Raw genomic sequence first — 20,098 nt, forward strand, 5'->3', positions numbered from 1 at the left:
AGGAACAAAAGGAAAAATGGATGGATGGATGGATGGATGGATGGATGGATGGATGGATGGATGGAAGGATGGATGGATGGATAGATGGATGGATATACAAACAAACCAGTGGGGCTCTACAAGAACCAGTAAGGACCGCCACACATGAACTGGGGAGTTGGATTTACTCAACACTCTGCACCTGCAGCCAAGGTAAGAACAATAATGATAAATTCTCCACCGCTAGCAGAGCTTTTTCTGGAAAATAAACAACAGGAGAATGCAAAACTGACAGGGACCCAGGAAGTGCTCTGAGATGCCTTTAATTCCCCTGTGCTTCACAGTCAGACCCACTGTCACTCTCCAGAGGAAAGGAATCCTCTGCTGTGAGAAGCAGGCGCCCCTTCCCCGCCTATGTCTGCAGGCAGGTGCTGTCCAGGAGGGTGAACTGGGAAATCCATGGTCGGGCATCCACAATGAAAGTGCAGTTCACCTGAAAAATGGAATTGCAGGACAAAATCAGAGCCATGTAGCACATGAGAGCACTTATCATGAAGAACTTGATAGAAGCTCAAGATGCATTGAAAACTACAAGAGGAAAGAAAAAAACAACAGTGGGCTGAATAGACTTAGGAAGCTCAAGGCTCCACCAGGATGATAGGCAGTGGTTACCTGAGTCTGTCTACCTGAGCCCAGAGACTCCTAAGAGGATGCCTGCTGGGGCCAGCACCTGGCTCTCAGGGTCTCCCAGTGCACATGATGAGTGGCCCCTTCCCCGTGAGTTCTAGGGAGCCAGCACCATGCCCAGGGGATGGTCCAGGTGGACATGCACCCACTCAGCAGAAGCTGCAAACCCACCCCAAGGGGAGGCTATCCCCAAGGCTGGGTAGGAGGGGAAGACCAGCCCCACTGACAGTGTCACCCTGAGTGAGGCCCATCCCCAAGGTCCGAGTTCCATGGATCAGATGTCATCTCATAGGATAATGAACACAGGCTTGGACTGATGAGGCGTGTCCTTGCAGCCCAGGAAGCTAGAGGGAGAGGTGACCTAAGATCCAGAAAAACAGGAGCAAAGAAAGAGCGAGGACCACAGGAAGCATCTGCCTGGACCTCAAGGTCTCAGGAAACTTTGAGACTGGGACCCAGGGAGAAGGCTCCATCCAAGGGAGGAAAATAGAGTGGGTGTTGTCAGTGTCTCTGGTTAACCAGTCAGGCTGGGAACACAGGATTCAGCTCACTGCTCTGCTGAGAGTAGCTCTGTCTGCTTAGAATGACCTCCTTCCCCCTCCAGGGGGGAGCGCTGGGACCTGGTGAGAGAGAGACTAAGGCCCTCATGTACCCCAGAAGTGTCTCTGAGACCTGGTGGGAGAGGGGCTAAGACTCATCTACCCCAGGAGTATTCCTGAAGACTTTCTTAAACCTTCTCTCTGATATTATTTTTTATTTCCAGAAGGTTCATGATGCTTTGGGTTGTTTTAGTCTCAAACCTCTTTCATGCCTGGGCCTTCTTGCAAGGGGCAGTTGTCAATGTCTTCATCATGTTTCTTACAAACCGTGCGGCCCATATTCAAGTCCATTAAATAATTCCAAGAAAACAGCTGTCAAAAAGAAATTGTAGAAACTGCTATAAATATTTACTGTGAACTAAGGAGTAAAACAGAGACAATCAAATAGAAAAGCGGGGAAAAGATATGAATGGGCAGCTGCATGCATATAAGTAATGATATACATCGGTGCACTTTTCCTTACATTTCTTATATTTAAATTTATTTATTATTTCACTTGCACCTTGATAGTCTCCATTTCTATTACAAAAAGATGATCATGTGTGCACACAAAGCATGCACTAGCATCTCCCGTGCCACACTCCTCCTGATGGCCGATACCAGGCAACCGCATCAACATGCCATGAACACAGGGGGACATGTACACAGGATGGAAACCTCCACAGCAAGGAGCCTACACATGCTGCAGCCACACCTGACACAAGACCCGTCTCTCAGTTCTATGCCGGGCACAGCCGGACACCAGAACACACGGAATGAGTGCTGCTATGGAGAGTAGGACAATGAGCCTGCCTGTCCTCTGACTGGACGTCAGAGCTGCACTATTCTTTTTGGGGGCCTTGGGGGCGGGGAACTCTCTGTCTCTCCCCGTGGGAGCTGGCTGCACAAAAGGGCTCATCTTGCAGGCATACATTGAGGTGATATTTATGAATCAGGTGCTGCTTGTATTTTTTAGGCTCTATAAGATGTTATTTGAAGTTGTGATTTCCTCCTCTGGTTGGGGTGGCTCGGTTTGTTGGAGCATCATCCCATGCACTGGAAGGTTATGGGTTTGATTCCCAGCAAGAGCACCTTCCTAGGTTGCAGGTTTGATCCCCAGTAGGGACATGTATGGGAACCAAGTGATCAAAGTATTTCTCTCACAACAATTTCCCTCTCTCTGTGTGTCTCTCAAATTAATGAGAAAATGTTTAAACATTAAAATTAAGAAAAAAGTTATGATTTATTTTCTTTAAATATAGTCTAGAAAACTAGGGAAGAACTCAAACTCAAAGAGAAATCTAGCCAAAAACCAGCGCAGGCAGGAACATGCTTCTCTCACTGGACTGACCTGGAAGTGTTTAGAAGGTTGATTCATTGGGCCTTAGGAATTCCTGCAGCTGACACATGACTGGACACACACCAACAACACACTCAGACACTGACACTCTTGCATGCCCAGGCCCTCTGAACAGTCATCAGACCCTGAGCTAGGACAGGGTTCAGGGTCTGGTACAGGGGCAGTCGTGTTGGTGGCCCAAGGGCCTGTGTGGCCTACCGGATGCAGCACAAGAAAGAGGCAGACATCAGGAAATGGGAAAGACTGAGGGGAGCCGGTGTCCCTGTGCAGGTGAGGTCCACCCTCCTGTCCGTCTCTTCCAGAGGGTGGTCTGTGGCGGGACCCTGTGACAGGGTGCCAGAATCCGAGCATGGACAGAATGACTTGAGAACAACACTCTTCATTCAAGTCAATGTAGGCAGGAAGTGATAGGAATAAACATCAGTAGGGAGGTTTGCATAAACAGATGCTAATGACACCTACATTTATACATTTATTTCAGGCCCAATATCTTTCTACCCTTAAAGCTCTATAACCCACTGCCTCATATTTTCAGAGAGGAAGGGACATGGAGAGAGAGATAGAAACATCAATGATGAGAATTATTGATCAGCCACCTCCTGCACAACCCCTAGAGGTCAAGCCAGCAACCTGGGCACGTGCCCTGATGGGGAATCAAACCATGATCACCTGGTTTATAGGTCGACGCTCAACCACTGATCCACGCCGGCCAGACTAACCCACTGCCTTCTTGACCTTCCATAGCTGGTTCAGGGATACTAAATGTCATATTTCTGCCTAGATTTTTTCCACCTTGGGTCTGCCCTTGACCCCACTGTTTTTCTCACACCCCACCTCAGTGTACCCCATATCCACCTTGAAGTAGACCCAGATGCCAGCACTTCTTCTATCTCCTGGTGACCCTGAAAACATCCCTGCCTCCTGGTCTCAGCTTGCCCATGGGCTGTGGAACCCACTGTACCCACAGCATCCAGAGAGATGTCACTAAAGCATCTGAATTACTTCCCCCCATGGGTCCTCATTACTCTGAGAATAAAATCCTACCTCCTCACCTGTGGCTCTGAGCATGCCCCAGCTTCACCTCCCCCAGAACCCTCCTCTGTGACACAGGTTCAGACTATTTGGCTGTTTCCAGGACTCCCGGGGCTTGTCCTGGTCCAGGGGCCCCTTGGTGGCTGCCTGCCCTTCTTGTCCCCAAACCTCCACCATGTGACTTGGTCCTTCCAGGAGTGCCCATCACAGAAAGGCCCTCTCTGACCGCCCCCACATACCTTGCCTGCCAGGGCCCTGAGTTCCTGCACTGACATTCTTGTCCCAACCTCCACTGTTTCACTCATGAACCTGACGCCTGATTGCCTCTCATCACGGGCATAACAGTCCCATGAGAACATGTCTCTGTCTGTGCTCTCTGCCGCCTCCCACCAGGCCTGGACCCACAGTGGCTGCCAGGTCAAGGCCTGCCAGCTTCGATTCAAGCAGGAAACAGCGCAGCCCCTGCCTTCAGATCAGCACAGCGGGGCTCCCAGGAGCCTGGCCCAGGCTGCAGCCAGGCGCCTCTGTGCCGCCTTTCCTTCTGGGGCTTTCCGTTTCCAGCAGCCGCTTCTCTCTGTCGTTCTCCTCACCTGTCAATCTCTGCTGCCCTGCTTCTCTCAGCTGCCTCACTTGAGAGGTTGCTTTTCTCTCCCCCACACGGCCGGCTGCTGAGTGCTCTCCTTCCTGCTGTCTCCTTTCCTTCTCTACCCTGATTTCTAGGGGCTTCACTCGTTAAGGAACCAAAACAGAAACTTGAAGCACTTGTAATTATACCTTGCATTTTTAAAATATATATTTTATTGATTTTTTTACAGAGAAGAAGGGAGAGGGAGAGAGAGTCAGAAACATCGATGAGAGAGAAACATCAATCAGCCGCCTCCTGCATATCCCCTACTGGGGATGTGCCTGCAACCAAGGTACATGCCCTTGATCGGAATCGAACCCAGGACCCTTCAGTCCGCAGGCCGACGCTCTATCCACTGAGCCAAACCAGTTAGGGCATATACCTTGCATTTTTAAAAATATTTACCAAAAACAAAAAATCTTCCTTTCCTCCTTTGCAGACCAAGGAGTCACCTCTCCCAGGTCTGTTTCAGGGTCAACATGAAGCCTGGCGGGGAGAGGGGCTGGGGGAGGGGAAAGGGGGAGGCGTTGAAGCACCGCTTACCTTGCGCTGGCTTCTCCCCACCCACAGCAGCTTGTAAGCATACTCATCCTCCTGGGCTTGGTTGAACTGAAACATGGCAAACTCCACACCTATGGCAAATAATTGTGTGTTCTTACTCTCGTCCACAAACTTGGAACTGCAGACAGGAGGCCCCAGTGCAATGAGCCCCAGGAGCAGAGGCACCTTCAGGAGCATGCTGCCTGGTGTCACCCCTGGGGGCCAGCAGCACGCCAGTGTTGAGTGGCAGCTGCTTTGGCGCCGCCTCCATAGCTCCCCATCCCACACAGCTCTGCCCCCAGAATCCACGGGCTGACCTGCGCCTTGACCGGCTCCTCCTCTCTGCTCCCTTCCTTGTCATCACCAAATGGAAGGCAGAACATTTTCCAACCCTTGGTCACATAAGCCTTGAACTCAAGGACATTCATGCCACATGACCTGTTCCCTGCACATTTCCAGGGCTGCCTCCTCCTGCCCCAGGCCGAGCCTGATAGGGCCTGGTTAGGGGTCTGAAGCCCTGCTAGCTTGCCCTCACAGCAGTACAGCGTGGGGATGACAGAGTCACAGGAGCTCTTAGGAATACCGATGGACCCTAAGGACTTGATATAAAAGCCAGGTCAACCTCTGACTTTGGCTGCAGCCAACAATCTCAGGGAACAAAGGAAGAGTCAGGGAGAGGTCAGTGCACAGTCTTCTATACCACCTCTGGCACCTGCTGCCCTACTGGCTATGAGGCCTGCCCAGGCTTGTAGAGAGGGACTTCTATTATACTGGGATGGGATTACACCCCAACGGGCCACTCACTGTGATCATGGTCACAGATATGGAAGCAGCGGGGACACATAAGGCTGCTCCCTGGGAAAACTGCCTGCATTCCTATGAGTGAAATGGAAGAGGGGCATGGAGAGATTGGAGAATAAATGAATAAACACATAGATGGATGGACAAATAAGTGGACACATGAACAACAGGATGGGTGGATGGATGGATGGATGGATGGGTGGATGGATATACAAACAAACCAGTGGGGCTCTACAAGAACCAGTAAGGACAGCCACACATGAACTGGGAAGTTTGATTTACTCAACAGCATCTGCCTGAACCCGAGGTCTCAGGAAACTTCTACGCTGTGACCCCAAGAGAGGGCTCCATCCAAGGAGAAAGGTAGGGTGTTGTCAGAGTGTGTCTGTCAGCCAGTCAGGCTGGGAGTACAAGGTTCAGCTCACTGCTCTACAGGGAGCAACTCTGTCTGCCTTCCCCCTCCAAGGTGGGAGCTATGGAACCTGGTGGGAGAGAGGCTAAGACCCTCATCTACCCCAGAAGTGTCTGTGAGTCCTGTTGGGAGAGGGGTCAGGACCCTCATTTTGCCACAGGAGTGTTCCTGAAGACTTTCGTAAGCCTCCTCTCATAGTATAGTTCCTCTGTGAGATAATAGAAAACATATATATATATCCGCCCCCTGATTCTTGGCACAGAGCTCTTGAGTTTCTTATAAATTTTGAAGTGATAAGAACACTAAGAGCATTTTTTGTTCTATTAAGGTGACTCTGGATGGGCTCTTAGATGAGGATTGGGCGACAAAAAGAACAAATCATGATCAGTAGGTTAGAATTCTTAGCCCCACCAACCTCCTATCTTCCAAAGAGGGGAAAGAGGCTGGAAATGGAGTTAATCATCCATCATGCCTACATGATGAAGCCTCCATAAAATCCCCAAAATATAGGATTTGGGAACTTCCCGGTGGGTGGACATATCCATGTACTGAGAGGGGATGCCCCCTGACTGCATGTGGACAGGACTCCTGCTCTCTGGACCTCCCCAGACCTCACCCTGTGTATTTCTTCAGCTGGCTGTTCATTTGTATCCTTCACCATGTCCTTTAATAAACTGTTAAACATAAGTTAAGTGTTTCTTGAGTTCTGTGAGCTGCTCTAGCAAATTAGAGGTCATTGTGGGAACCTCGGATTTTTAGCCAAATCAAACAGAAGTTGTGGGTATCCTGGGGACCTACTATTGTGATTTGCATCTGAAGTGAGGGGAGAATAGTCTTATGGGACTGAGCTCTTAACCTGTGGGATCTGGCACTATCTCCAGATAGAATTAGAATTACATTCCATTGTAAGATATCTAGCTGGTGTTACAGAATTGCTTGTAGTGGGAACACCTCCACCCATTTGGTGACCAAAAGTATCAGGAATGAAGTATTCTGGGTGAGGAGTAAAGGAAACATATAGCAAGACTGTAAGTTTTCTTTACAATAAACCTTTCTGGATATTATTTTTCATTCTCAGAAGATTCATGATGTTTTGGCACTGCTTTTATTCTCAAACCTTTTCCGCTCCTGGGCCTTCTTGCAAGGGGCAGTTTTCAATATCTTCAACATATTTTTTTTTTACAAATTGTGCAGCCAATCTCTACACCTCATTGTCCACAGCCCTTCTTCTTTGGCAGGTGCTGAACTCCAGTTTTTGTTCCCCAAATTAAAACAAAGAAAATGCTTTTTCTTCAGAGACCTTGAAAATGACCACCTATCATTCCTCCATTCACACCTCCAGTGCCCTCTTAGTCTCTCATCTCTCCCTTACAGGTCTTGTTCCGAGATGGGCAGAATAGGGATGAGACAGTCCACACCATGTGAGTGTCCATCACCACGCATTTCTCCCAAGGGCAGTGATTGGTGTCTGCCGTCCAATTCCTCAGCATGGAGAGCAGTCTGGGTCCCCAGGTAGGGTAATTTATTTTTTTTAATATATTTTTTATTGATTTCAGAGAGGAAGAGAGAGATAGAAACATCGATGATGAGAGAGAATCATTGATCGGCTGCCTCCTGCATGTCCCACACTGGGGGTTGAACCCACAAGCCAGGCATGTGCCCTGACCGGGAATCGAACTGTGACCTCCTGGTTTACAGGTTAATGCTCAACCACTGAGCCATGCCAGCCGGGCCCCAGGTAGAATAATTTATGCATCAAGGAGTAGGTAGGCACATACAGAGCTGAGCTGATGCCTTTGAAGGTAAAGTGCAGTCCTGGTAAAGGTATTCTCTTATTTTTATTTTATTTTATTATTTTATTTTATTGATAAAGATATTCATGTAAAACAGTGACCCCCATGCAGTGCTCTTGGTGGGTATCTACAGATAAAAAGACCTTCCCTCAGCCACCCTTTCCTTCTTCTCAGGCCTGGGCATGGCCCCTCCAGAGAAGACCTGTGTCATGTATGAAAGAAAAGCTATAAAATGGAGTTGGTATTGTCAAGAGAGCAATCTAAAATGGAGCCAGAGATTTCCAACAAGCTGAGCTAACACACTTCCTCCGTCTGAAACTGAACTTTTAACTGAGCTAAACCAAAAGGCTACATCCTGATACAGTTCCTGGAACTGGCTCTGCATCACTGAGCTCTCTATTGAAAGTTTTTTTTTTATCTAGCAATCAATCATAGATAGCATCAATCACGGCTCTTTCAAAGCAACGTGTGTAATCACTTTGTAAGTGACCCTTTTTATGCCTTTATAAACTCTGTCCCTTTCTTTCTCCCTGGAAACCCAGTTGGATTTCTGCCTAAATCTGTCCTTCAAATTGCAATTTCTAAAAACAAAACAAAACAAAACAATTAAAACTTTTTTTGCCTTGCAATTCTTGCTCAAAACTGATTACACCTATGAGCCTTATGGCCTGAAGCAGAAGTAGCCTTATTTCTTGAGAAGTTCTCCTGCAGTCCTTGACATTCAGGAAGTTTATATAAAAAGAAGAAAGTTTTTGTTTCATTTGAAACATCAAATTTTGCAACCTGGCTTTGCCTTAAAGGGTTCTTTCATCTTTTTTGGCCTCTAGTCCAGGGTTGAGCACTGCCCCTGTAAGGGTCAACAGAGGTATTTCCCCGATTCCCTGTGGAGGTCAGGTCCCCAGGGGCAAGGCCATATGATTAGGCCCACTGTGGCTTATGGACAAAGCAGAGAGCTGCTTAAGTCAAGGCCTTGGAGGTTCTGCTGGACCCCAGTAGTTACTGCCCTGGGGTGGGGCTCAGGACTGAGCAGATATGTGCACACCCACATCACAGTAGCATTAGTCACTGTAACCAAAAGACAGAAGCAATCCATGTCCATTGACAGATAAGTGGATAAACAAAATATTGTATATACATATAATAGAATACTATTCAGCTTTTAAAAAGACTCTTGAGGATATTATGGTAAGTGAAATAAGCTAGTGACAAAAGAACAAATATTATATAATTCCACTTATATGAAGTATGTAGAATAGCCAAATCCACACATAGAAACTAGAATGGTGGTGTACAGTGGGAGATATCATGCTTCCTGTTTTCAAACTGTACTACAAAGCTACAATAATCAGCATTGGTACAACCATAAAAAAACAACAACAAAAACAAACAAATAAAAAATAGATATATAGATAAATAGAATAAAATAGCCCAAAAATAAGTCCTCATTTACATAGTCAATCTTCAATAAAGGAGGCAAGGATATATAATGGGGTAAAGACAGTCTCTTCAATCGTGGTGTTGGGAAAACTGGATAAATAAATGCCAAAAAAATGAAACTGGACCATTTATACCATAAACAAAATAAACTAAAAAGTAATTAAAGACTGAACTGTAAACCTGAAACCATAAAAGATCTAGATGAAAACGTGGGCAATAAACTCTTTGACATTGGTCTTGGCAATATCTTTTCAGAAATGTCTCCTCAGGCAAGGGTAACAAAAGCAAAATAAATGAGACAACATCAAACTTTAAAACTTTTACACACTGAAGGAAACCATAAACAAAACAAAAGGACAATCTACTGAATGGTAGAAGATATTCACTAATGATACATCCCAAAGGGTTATTATCCAAAATATATAAGGAAGTATACAGTTTAACACCAAAAAAAACCCAACAATCCATTTTTTAAAATGGCCAGAAGACCTAAATAGACATTTCTCCACAGAGGGCATACATGGCCAACAGATATATGAAAAGATGCTCAACATCACTAATCATCAGGGAGATGAAAATTAAAACACAATAAGATACCACCTCATACCTTTCAGAGTTGCTAGCATCAAAAAAATCAATAAAAAGCAAGCGTTGACAAAGATGTGGAGAAAAAGGAACCCTTGTGCATTATTGATTGGATTGCAAATTGGTGCAGCCACTGTGAGAAACACTATGGTGGTTCCTCAAAAAAAAATTAAAAATAGAGCTGCCATGCAATCCTGTAATACCACTTCCCTGAAGAAAACACTATTCGAAAAGGTACATGTACCCTATGTTTGCAGCATCTACACTAATAAAAGAGAAACATGGTAATTGGCGTACGACCGCTACCCTTCCCATTGGCTGATCAGCATATCCTTATGCAAATTAACTGTCAGCCAAGATGGCGGCCGGCAGTCATGCACTGAAGCGAGCAGGGAGGCTTGCTTCCTCCAGGGACTGCAGACTCCAACATTCCCCGCCTCACTTGCCGGACTCTCAACTGCAACTCTAAGCAACTATTACTATGTTGCAAATAAGAAGCTAAACAAAACCGGCTTTCAGTCAGCCCCGGACTGCAACATTGTATCCATGTTTTCAGCAGCGAGGCCTCAGAGCTAAAGCTGGCCCAGAACAAAAAAAAAAAAAAAAGAAAACAAGGAGCGGTTGGGAGCTTTTAGTCAACTGCCAGCGGGAAAACAGCCCTCAGCCCCTCAGCCAGACTGGCCAGGCACCCCAGTGGGGACCCCCACCCTGATCCAGGACACCCTTCAGGGCAAACCAGCCGGCCCCCACCCGTGCACCAGGCCTCTATCCTATATAGTAAAAGGGTAATATGCCTCCCGGCACCGGGATCAGTGGAGCAGCGAGGCTCCCGGCACCGGGATCAGCGTGACAGGGGGCAGCGCCCAAACCCCCTGATCAGCCCTGCTCTGTGCTTGATAGGGGGGAGCTCCCCAATCCCCCGATTGCCCTGCGGCTCTGTGTTTGACAGGGTGCGGTGCCCCAACCCCCTGCCCTCACGGGCCCTGCTCTGTGTGTGACAGGGTAGAGCCATAACCTCTCCATCGGCCCTGCCCTGAGTGTGACAGTGGCGGTGCCCCAACCCCCTGATCGGCCCTGCTCTGTGGGTAATAGAGGGTGGCGCCCCAACCCCCCTCCACGGGCCTTGCTCTGTGTGTGACAGGGTAGAGCCATAACTTCCCCATTGGCCCTGCCCTGAGTGTGACAGGGTGCAGCGCCCCAACCCCCTGATCTTCCCTGCTCTGTGTGTGACAGGAGGCGGTGCCCCAGCTCCCCTATCAGCCCTACTCTGTGAGTGACAGGGGGGAGCTCCTCAACCCCCTGATGGGCCCTGCTCTGTGAGTGACAGGGGGCAGCGCCCCAACCCCCCTGATGGGCCCTGCTCTGTGAGTGACAGGGGGCAGCGCCCCAACCCCCTGATCGGCCCTGCTCTATGCGTGACAGAGGGTGGCGCCGCAACCTCCCCATCGACCCTGCCTTGAGTGTAACAGGGGGCGGTGCCCCAACCCCCCAATCAGTCTACCCTGAAAGTGACTGAGGGTGGCATTGCAACCTCCCGATCCGCCCTGCTCTGTGCATGACGGGGTGGTGCCCCAACTCCCCAATCGGCCCTGCTCTGAGCCTGACCAGTGGCTGCACTTAGGGATTGGGCCTGCCCTCTGCCACCTGGGAGCAGGCCTAAGCCAGCAGGTCGTTACCTCCCGAGGGGTCCCAGACTGTGAGAGGGCACAGGCCGGGCTAGGGGACCCCCCTCCCCCCCGAGTGCACAAATTTTTGTGCACCGGGCCTCTAGTTATTTATAATAGTCAAGATATAGAAGCAATAGAGGTACACATAAAAAATGGTAAATAAGTACAATGGAGTGTAATTCAGCCCCCAAAAGAAGGAAAATTTGCCATAAAGTATTATGCTAAGTGAAATAAGTCAGACAAAAAAAATACTGTATGATTTCATTTATATGTGGGATCTTCAAAAACAACTCAAATGAATAAGCAAAACAGAAACAGACCCATAGATACAGAGAACAATCTGATGGTTGCCAAAGGGGAGAGAGTAACGGGATGTGTGAAGAAAACCTAACATCAATAATTATTTTTCAAGTTCACATGCATGTGTGAATTATAGGGATACATTTTGTTAAACATCTTACTGTTATATATTGTTTAAAAATATACCATGCCCAAAATCAAATAATATTTGCAGACTTTTTAATTAAACACCTACTATGTGCCAGACCTGTGCTAGCCTTTGTGCTATAAGGCAAAAATATTGTGCAGAAAACATTGTGATTTCTATTTTCAAAAAAGCTCAGCCAGCATGGCTCAGTGGTTGAGCATCGACCTATGAACCTGGAGGTCACGGTTCAATTCCCAGTCAGGGCACATGCCTGGGTTGCAGGCTCTATCCGTAGTAGGAGGTGTACAGGAGGCAGCCAATCAATGATTCTCTCTCATCATCAATGTTTCTGTCTCTCTCTCTCTTCCTCTCTGAAATCAATAAAAATGTATTTAAATAAATAAATAAATAAATAAATAAACAAACAAACAAACAAGATTATGTGGAAGATTTTACCACCAGCAGGGCAGGTCATTTGAGACAAAGAGAGCAATATACACATTAACTCCCAGGACAGGAATCAAAGCAGTGGGTTAAGAAGGGGGGGTGGGGGGGGAAAGAGAAAGAAAAGTAAGATTGTAGTTGCCAGGGATTTGGGGAAGAATGATTAAGGTGTTATTTTTTAATGGGTGCAGAGCTTCAGTTTGGAGATGGGTAGTGGTGAGGGTTGCACAATAATATGAATGTACTTAAAGCCACTGTTCACTTAAAATGATTCATGTGGTAAATATTATGTATGTTTTACCACAATAAAAAAATCAGGGGTGCAAGAAATTTAGCATCATAAAAGAAAGAAGCCTGTGGTTTTAAAGGATAGGTTGCTCCCATAATGCCCGTTGTCTTCACCCTTTGGTGTCCCACTGTCAGCAGGAAGAGCAGAAAGGAAGAGCTCCTCTTCCTAAACACAACCCGACTTTGACCTGCTATGCTTCCTTCAGTCCCCCCGTTAGCCTGAGGGTTGCTGGCTCTTTCTAAAGCATTAGCCATGTTCAAGAGCCCTGGGGGCTGATACTGGCCACTCTCAAAGCTGTGTCACATGTCTCAGAACATCTAAGTCCTGCCCAGATAGATGTCCAACTTCTGTACCACATTTGAGATCATTTACTCCCAAGGAACCATCTAAACTAAGCAGATCACGGGAGGGTTACTGGCTGTTAGCAGCATGTTTTATCCTTGTGAGAGCTCTGAAAAGTACATCTAGGTAGCAAAAAAATTTTAAATGGTGAAAAGGAAAGCCTTTTCCTCAATCATTTAGCCATTGATCAGAACCAGAATCAAGCATCAGTGTCATTATTTCACCATTTGAGAAAGGATAGGAATTTTTTTTTCCAGCATCTGGCAAAGCACTTTTGTGGGTGTTTGAGGGAACCTTTCTAAAAGGAAATGGGTGTGCTGGAAAAGACAAGAGATCTGGCTAACATTGTTCAAGTGCCCAAGGAACCCAGACCACAGTCCCCTAGGCCTCTGCTCTCCTATCTCATCCCATACCTCTGACCTTGACCCTGGGATGATAAACCAGTGCATGAACATGCTTGCTACAGGGACATTCCTAATCCTTAGCTCTCAACTGGTCTGATTGTTATTATTTCAGATGTTGGGAAGGACCAAGACGGCTGACAAGGCACCCACTGAGAGAACAGAGCGTCCTTTCTCTGGGGAGTGGGGCCTGGGGCTGAGGCTTTGAGCAGATGTGGGAGGTGCATTCACGGAGACTGGCAATGGGCACAGACCAGGACAGACCTATGGCTAGGTTTCTGCACTGACAAGGATACCATGTTAGTGTACACATTAAACAAATACGAATTTATGAAAATTCTATAATATAAAGACCCTTCAAAAGTGTCAAATTTATAAAAGTCAAGGAAAGACTAAGGAACTGTTCCAGGTGGGAGAACAAATGTAACCCACGATTGTGCATCCTTTTGTTATAGGGGAGGTTGGGAGGAGAAAAGGCTCCTTAATTCTGGAAAGCCCTCCCCTTCCCTCCCCACCCCTCCCACCCCCCCCCCCCCAGCCCACAGAGCTTCCTCCGAGCAACACACTCTTGATCAGGGGCCCTCAAACTTTTTAAACAGGGGGCCAGTTCACTGTCCCTCAGACCGTTGGAGGGCCGGACTATAGTTTTAAAAAAAAACTATGAACAAATTCCTATGCACACTGCACATATCTTATTTTGAAGTAAAAAAACAAAACTTCAAAAAAAAAAAAAGATCTCCCAACTTTTTAAAAAAAGGCCTTACTAACTGCAAAATAAAAAATAAAAAAATAGACCTCCTAACTTCAAAAAAAAAAAGAAATCCTAACTTGTTCTTACTTCTGTCCTCAGGCAGCAGCAGGCTCTACACAGGCAAGCTCATGACTCCACCGATTACACCCGAGACTGAGAGGAGTGGAGAGACAGAGAGAAGGAGGGAAGTCGGAGAGTGCGGCGCACATTCCACACATGCGCACTGCAGGCCTGGATGAGTCTGCTGCTAAGCAACAGGCAGCTGCGGCAAAAACACCCTGTGGGCCGGATAAATGTTTTCGGCGGGCCACATGTGGCCGGAGGGCCATAGTTTGAGGACCCCTGCTCTTGACAGTCTATTGTTGGCTGAGCCTGGAGGAGGCAGGCCCTTCCACTGACACTTGACCAGGTTTGAGGATAGAGCAGGAGGGATGGATGCCTCCATGTTTATGCCCTGGATCCCATGGGTAGCACTGTGGTCAGGGAGGAGAGTGTGCTTGCTTGTAGGAATTCCTCACTGACATTTTGGGGGTAATGAGGCATCATGCTGTCAACTTCCTCTCAAATGTTTCAGGAGGAAAGTTCTTTGTTTTGTAACTATATTTCTGTGCGTTTAAGATCCTTTTAAAGTAAAACTTATTTTAAGAAATAAGTTTTTAAAAGCAGAACTGGGACACAGTAGGCCCCTGGGCTCATGGTGAGCAAAGTGGAAAGATGAGCCCACCAGGACAGGGCATTGCCCCAGCCCTGGGAGATAAAAACGGAAGAGATAGGTGTATCCTAGTGCAGTATTGTGACCCCTCTCTCTGTATTCAGCAACAGGAAAATATCGTGTTGCTTCTGACAAAGGATCCGTGTTATTACAAAAGGATAAGAACTGCCAAACCAGAATTCCATATTCAGTGAAATTGGAAATAGACTGTGATATAAAGATGTTATCATATGAAGAAAAGCTAAGATAGTCCATTGCCATCAGACCAGCTATAAAAGAAGGGTTAAAATAAATTCTTCAACAACCAAAAGCAATACCAAAAGTTAACCTGAAACAGCAGAAATACAAAAGAACAACATAAATGTAAATATTTGGATAACATAATATACAATTATTCCCCTCTTGACTTTTAAAGTACATTTGATGGTTGAAAGCAAAAATCATACATTTTATGGAGTTTTCGGTGTATATGATTCAATAGGTAAAATGATTCCAACATAAATGGGGGAGGATAAGGGGATATCTATTATGGTAAGATTTCTACATTCCACCTGCAATAATGGAATTAATGATCCTAAATTGTCCTTTAAAGATTAGAAATGTGTATTACAATCCCTAGAGCAATCAATGAAAAACTATAAAAAAGATAGGAAAATCACAATAGATAAATTGAAATGAAGTGCCCTAAAAATGTTCAAATTACCCATGAGAAGTCAGGAAAGCAAAATCAGAGAATGAAAACAGGATGGTGTTTTGCAGGGGGGAGGAGTAGGGGTGGAAGAGGGTATAGGGGGTATAAATGGTGATGGGGAAAAAAAAGAAAACGATGACCCTGATAGGCTGCAAAATCCTAAACAGCTTTTTGAAACAGGAGGAAAAAAAGATTAAATGCAGCTTGTTATGGTTTGTGACAAGTGTTAAAAAAAAAAAAAAAAAGACAAGATAATGGGTCCTTCCCTAGAGTCTCCGGGAGGAGTGCAGCCCTGCCAACACCTTGAATTTAGGACTTCTGATCTCCCAAACTGTGAGATAATAAATGTGTGCTGTCTTGAGCCCCTGTCATTGGTGACTTGATAGGACAGTCGGAAGAAACTAACACAGCTGCCGAGAGCTCTAAGAGGAGTGTTAACTAACCAGCAGTGGAGGTTAGGGGAGAGCCAGGCGGGCACCGGCAGAACAGTCAGCTTTAAAACTCCACCAAGTTTGGGGAGCACTGAAGCTGAAGCCAGTGGGAACTTTCCAGTCCCCTTTTCCTTCGCTAGTACCAGCCCTAGAAAGGTCCTCAAACCCAGGGTTGTGAGATGGTGGAGGGAGAGTAGCCAGAGTAGATGGGGAAGGGGGAAGCCATCACTCCTTCCCACAGGCAGACCTCCAGGAGGTTCAAAGCTCTGACAATCTGTAGCAGTTACTGACCACATGGAGCATCTCCATTCCTGGGCTGAGGCCATCTGCACTGTCTGAGAGTGTCTTAGAAGGTCCCAGGGGACAAACAGCATGGCTGTGTCCACCCAAAAGGTCAGTAGAGAGTGAAAATAGAGCAACAGCATGACTACATCTGTGAGTGGAGCCTGCTTCCCATACAGGGCACATCCTCTGCTTTCTGGGGGACATCAGCTTCTCCAAGGGGCCCAGGCCTCCCAAAGTTAAGAATTATTAACACAGAAGAAGAGGCCAAGGATTGGGCTTGAAGGAAAGCTTGTATCCTGGTTGGCCAGATAAAGTGGGGAGGGATGACAAGAACAATCAGAGGGAAGGTCAAGAGGGCAGGGAGGATGTGGTGGTGTTCACCCACTCACCTGTTCATGCCCCACTACCCTGGCATCAGCATCCCCTGTGTCTCAAGTGCTTCCTGTCGCTCCGGACCTCCCACATCCCTAGTCTAGGCAAGCTCAGCGAACAGAGGCCCCTGGCCAGGCTTCCACCCAGATAATGCTGGGGCAGCAGGAGGAGAGGGGGTGTTGCTGAGAGAGCAACCCCCAAAAGAGGAGATGGGTGTATGAGTAAAAGACACGAACGGATACAAAAGGGTAAGAGGAAGTGAGGGTGAGCTTGCCAACCATTGCACAATCTCCCCTGCTCATCAGGTTCAGCTGCGGATGAAGAGACGGAGAGGAGAGCTGTGGGCGTCCACCATGCATGGGCTTAAATCCGCCAGGCCAGTCAGGGTCCCTGGGAACCAGGACGTGGAGGGAGCTCTTCCTAGACCCCCTGAGCTGAGGGGCAATGGCTAGACCCAGGCAGGCCCCACAGCTTCTACTGGCCATTCTGGTGGCCCTGGTGGCCATCACCTACCAAGAAAAGAAGAAAACCTTTATTAGTGTCCAAGAAATGCCTGCATCAGAACCCTTCGTGGTAACCACCTTGGAGTATGTGACCAGTGAGTTCAACCAGGAAAGTGATGACAAGTACAACTTCCGGATTGTGCGTGTCCTGAAGGTCAAGAGGCTGGTCAGTGGGCTCCTATCCCCCTCTTCCCCGTGCCCCTCTGCCAGGGGACTGCTGACACTCTGGGGCAAGCCCAGAGTGTCACGTGAAATTCAGCCTCATTTAATGAGAAGTGGGCAGCTGAAGAGAAACCTAAGTTCACTGATAAAGTTAAGTTGCTTAAGTGGTGCCTAATACCAGGAGTCGGTACATTGTGGCCCGAGGGCCAAATCTGCCTGTTGCTGCCTCTGTGGTTCATTTCATTGGTTCCCAGCCACACCAGGTGTGCCATGTCCTGTGGGGCTGCTTTTGCGCTGTAATTGCAGAGTTGAGGCCACATGCCCCCAAAGGCTAAATGTTTACTCTCTGGTCATTTGTAGACAAAGTTTGCAGACCCTGTACCGGAATCATTGGCATCCTTTGGGTTTTCCAAGGGATGGCTTTGCCCACAGAATGGTTTCTAGTGAGTTGTCCTCAAATGACAAAAGGAGGCATGGGAGTCAGATGATTAGGGGAGAGAGGGACCCAGCTCTCTACCCAGGATGGGGTCCTTGCCCTTTGGCACCATGGGAAAGAGGTCCTGGTCCCAGAAGCTATGGAGGAGGAGAAATCTTTGTGTCTCCTTGCCGCCTGCTTCCCACAGGTTACCGACCACATGGAGTACCACGTGAACTTCGAGATGCGGCGGACCACCTGCCAAAGGCTGGAGGCCAACAACTGCAGCTTTCAAGAAGGGGAGCTTTACAAGGTACTGGGTGAACTCATTTGTAGTGGGGTTTGCCTGTGGTTTGGGGATGGTGTGGGGTGGAATTACTGGGGCTATATTTGAGCTCGTTTAAAAAGGAAGCAGGGTAACCAACACCTGCTTTCTCAAAACAGAGCAGCGAAGGTGAGAGGCCCAGACCCTGCCTGGCAGGTCCTGCTCCTTCGTTGCTGGAAAAATAATGGGGAGGTCAAAAGGGTTGAGAGGGGTAAGCGAAGTGGCTGAGCTCCGGGGAACACTCTGCGGCTGAAGGAAGTAGTTAGCTATTTCAGCAGCCAATGGGACCTCACGGTGTGCCCTGATGAATTTCTGAATATCAGCCTGAAGTTAACACAAAAACCACTGGGCTACTGGCCTCTGTCCCTTTCATCCAGCAGTGTGGGAGGCAAAATGGGAGAGGAGATAAGAAATTGAGTTCAGAGATAGTTTCATGGGTGGTAGGAGTGGGTTGGGGTAAGGGAGGTCAAACCTGTATGTGTGTGATCTGCTGAGGAACCACCTCCTGCAACAGTGGCTTAGTCCTCTCTTTCCTCCCTCCCTCCCCCGCCCCCCGCACCCCCTCCTCCCCCCGCACTTCATTCCCACTCAGTGTTGTCACATCCAAGGGAGGCTGGCCAGACATGCATAGCTGCAGTGTGTCGTCAGGATGGGCCCACTTGTATAGGGCCTTGAAGGTCTCAAAGCCCACAGGCCCTGCAAATCGCTTCTTTTACCCAAATGAGTTAGAATGAGAATGATCCTATGTCCCACCTTGCCTGGATAGTCCTGACTTGCACCTAGCTTCTTTGTGTCATCACTAATGGCATCCCCATTTGCTTACAACATGTCCTGGTTCATCAATTATATGGTGACCCTGGTTGTAATGGCCTGGGGTGTTCTCAATGTAGAAACGTGTGATCAGGAGCTCCCTCTGCACTTTCGTCACAAATGATTCTTCAAAATCTAGCAAAATGGACTTTTTTAGTTCTTCCCTGAAGAAGATCATGAAATCTATTAACAAAGTAATTAAAGATAGCAGTAAAGTAAAATTAGAGGATCTTATTGCTATGACTCATTTAATTGGTGGAATTAGTATTCTGATTTCTATTTTAAGAAAAATGTAAATGCATACTTAAGCCTCCCACCACCACCACGTCCCCCAGCCTGGACTTTCCAACGAAGAGCAGGAAAACAAACTGACACTATAAAATGATAATATGCAAAATTTATTGATTGATTTTTCATTATGGAGGAAGAAGGAAGTTAAAAAGAATATCTTGAGAGAGAATAGGGGCAAGGGAGAGAGAGAGAGGGTGTGATGAATGAGTATATAAATGGATAAATGAAGGATGGGAGGAAGGAAGAAAAGATGGATGGACTGAGTGAAAAAAGGAAGGCTATATTGATGGAAATAAGGATGGATGGAGATGGATGAGGGGATGGATGAATGGATTGATGAAGCCAGTACAGGTCAAGGAAGAAAAGGTGTGAAGTAAACCACACAAGTAAAAATGAAGAAGGAAATCAATCAGTGAATGTATGCGGGGGGGTGGGGGGGGGCGGGCACTTTATTTCTAGTCTCTAAGTTTAACTACAAAAAGAAGAACATTTTCTGGAATGACCTCAACTCTAATAGTATCAAGTGATTAAAATCACAATAAAGAATAAACCATCTACAAGTATTATATCCTCTTCTTTCCCCTTTAAAATTTCCACCTTGCATGTTATCTTTTTAAAATATTGTTTTTGTTTCTTTGTTTTTTAGCAAATTGAGTGCTTTTACTCAGTGTTTGTTGTCCCCTGGTTTGAAAAGTACAAAATTCTTCGCAAAAATTGCACCAATGGCTAGGTGACCTGGAGCACACACCTGTTGTCACTATATGTGAAAGTATCCTGCAATAAGCAGTAACTCCCTGTACAGAAAATAAATGTTTGTCCACCTATTCTCTTAATGTTCTTAATGTGTAAAATTCCATTTTCCCCCAAATTCTTCAGTTTATAATAATATAGTCTGAAGGTCTTCTGGGCAGGGCAGTTTTGGGGTCCAAATGAAATGACATGAATAATTTC

At 46.9% G+C, this 20,098-nt stretch overlaps 2 protein-coding genes across 2 annotated transcripts; one reads left to right on the top strand and one right to left on the bottom strand.

Annotated features, from left to right (window-relative positions):
- Window positions 1-391: 391 nt before the first annotated feature.
- On the bottom strand, window positions 392-5,026 carry LOC139014445 (probable cystatin-15). Its single transcript, XM_070421414.1, has 3 exons — window positions 4,805-5,026; window positions 1,467-1,577; window positions 392-472 (listed from the first exon to the last, which is right to left on the bottom strand). The coding sequence occupies exons 1-3, from the start codon at window positions 4,997-4,999 to the stop codon at window positions 392-394; spliced, it is 387 nt and encodes a 128-aa protein (XP_070277515.1). The 5' UTR covers window positions 5,000-5,026.
- A 12,059-nt stretch (window positions 5,027-17,085) lies between these two features.
- Window positions 17,086-19,877, top strand: CST11 (cystatin 11). Its single transcript, XM_070421320.1, has 3 exons — window positions 17,086-17,310; window positions 17,930-18,034; window positions 19,794-19,877. Exons 1-3 carry the CDS (start codon window positions 17,086-17,088, stop codon window positions 19,875-19,877), a joined length of 414 nt encoding a protein of 137 aa, XP_070277421.1.
- The last annotated feature ends 221 nt before the right edge of the window (window positions 19,878-20,098 follow it).

The sequence above is a fragment of the Myotis yumanensis genome, unplaced genomic scaffold (genome assembly GCF_028538775.1).
Source record: "Myotis yumanensis isolate MYYU_CA2020_CCGP unplaced genomic scaffold, mMyoYum1.0.hap1 SCAF_7, whole genome shotgun sequence".
In the NCBI taxonomy this organism is placed as follows: Eukaryota; Metazoa; Chordata; class Mammalia; order Chiroptera; family Vespertilionidae; genus Myotis; species Myotis yumanensis.

What these genes read in the sequence shown, in the direction of transcription:
- LOC139014445 (XM_070421414.1), bottom strand. Translation starts at nt 4,999, where the DNA reads ATGCTCCTGAAGGTGCCTCTGCTCCTGGGGCTCATTGCACTGGGGCCT. An exon ending in TGGGGAGAAGCCAGCGCAAG is followed by an intron (nt 1,578 to 4,804) that starts GTAAGCGGTGCT and finishes TCTTTTTGACAG; the next exon opens with CTGTTTTCTTGGAATTATTT. An exon ending in AAGGCCCAGGCATGAAAGAG is followed by an intron (nt 473 to 1,466) that starts GTTTGAGACTAA and finishes TCCATTTTTCAG; the next exon opens with GTGAACTGCACTTTCATTGT.
- CST11 (XM_070421320.1), top strand. Translation starts at nt 17,086, where the DNA reads ATGGCTAGACCCAGGCAGGCCCCACAGCTTCTACTGGCCATTCTGGTG. An exon ending in TCCTGAAGGTCAAGAGGCTG is followed by an intron (nt 17,311 to 17,929) that starts GTCAGTGGGCTC and finishes TGCTTCCCACAG; the next exon opens with GTTACCGACCACATGGAGTA. An exon ending in AAGAAGGGGAGCTTTACAAG is followed by an intron (nt 18,035 to 19,793) that starts GTACTGGGTGAA and finishes TTTGTTTTTTAG; the next exon opens with CAAATTGAGTGCTTTTACTC.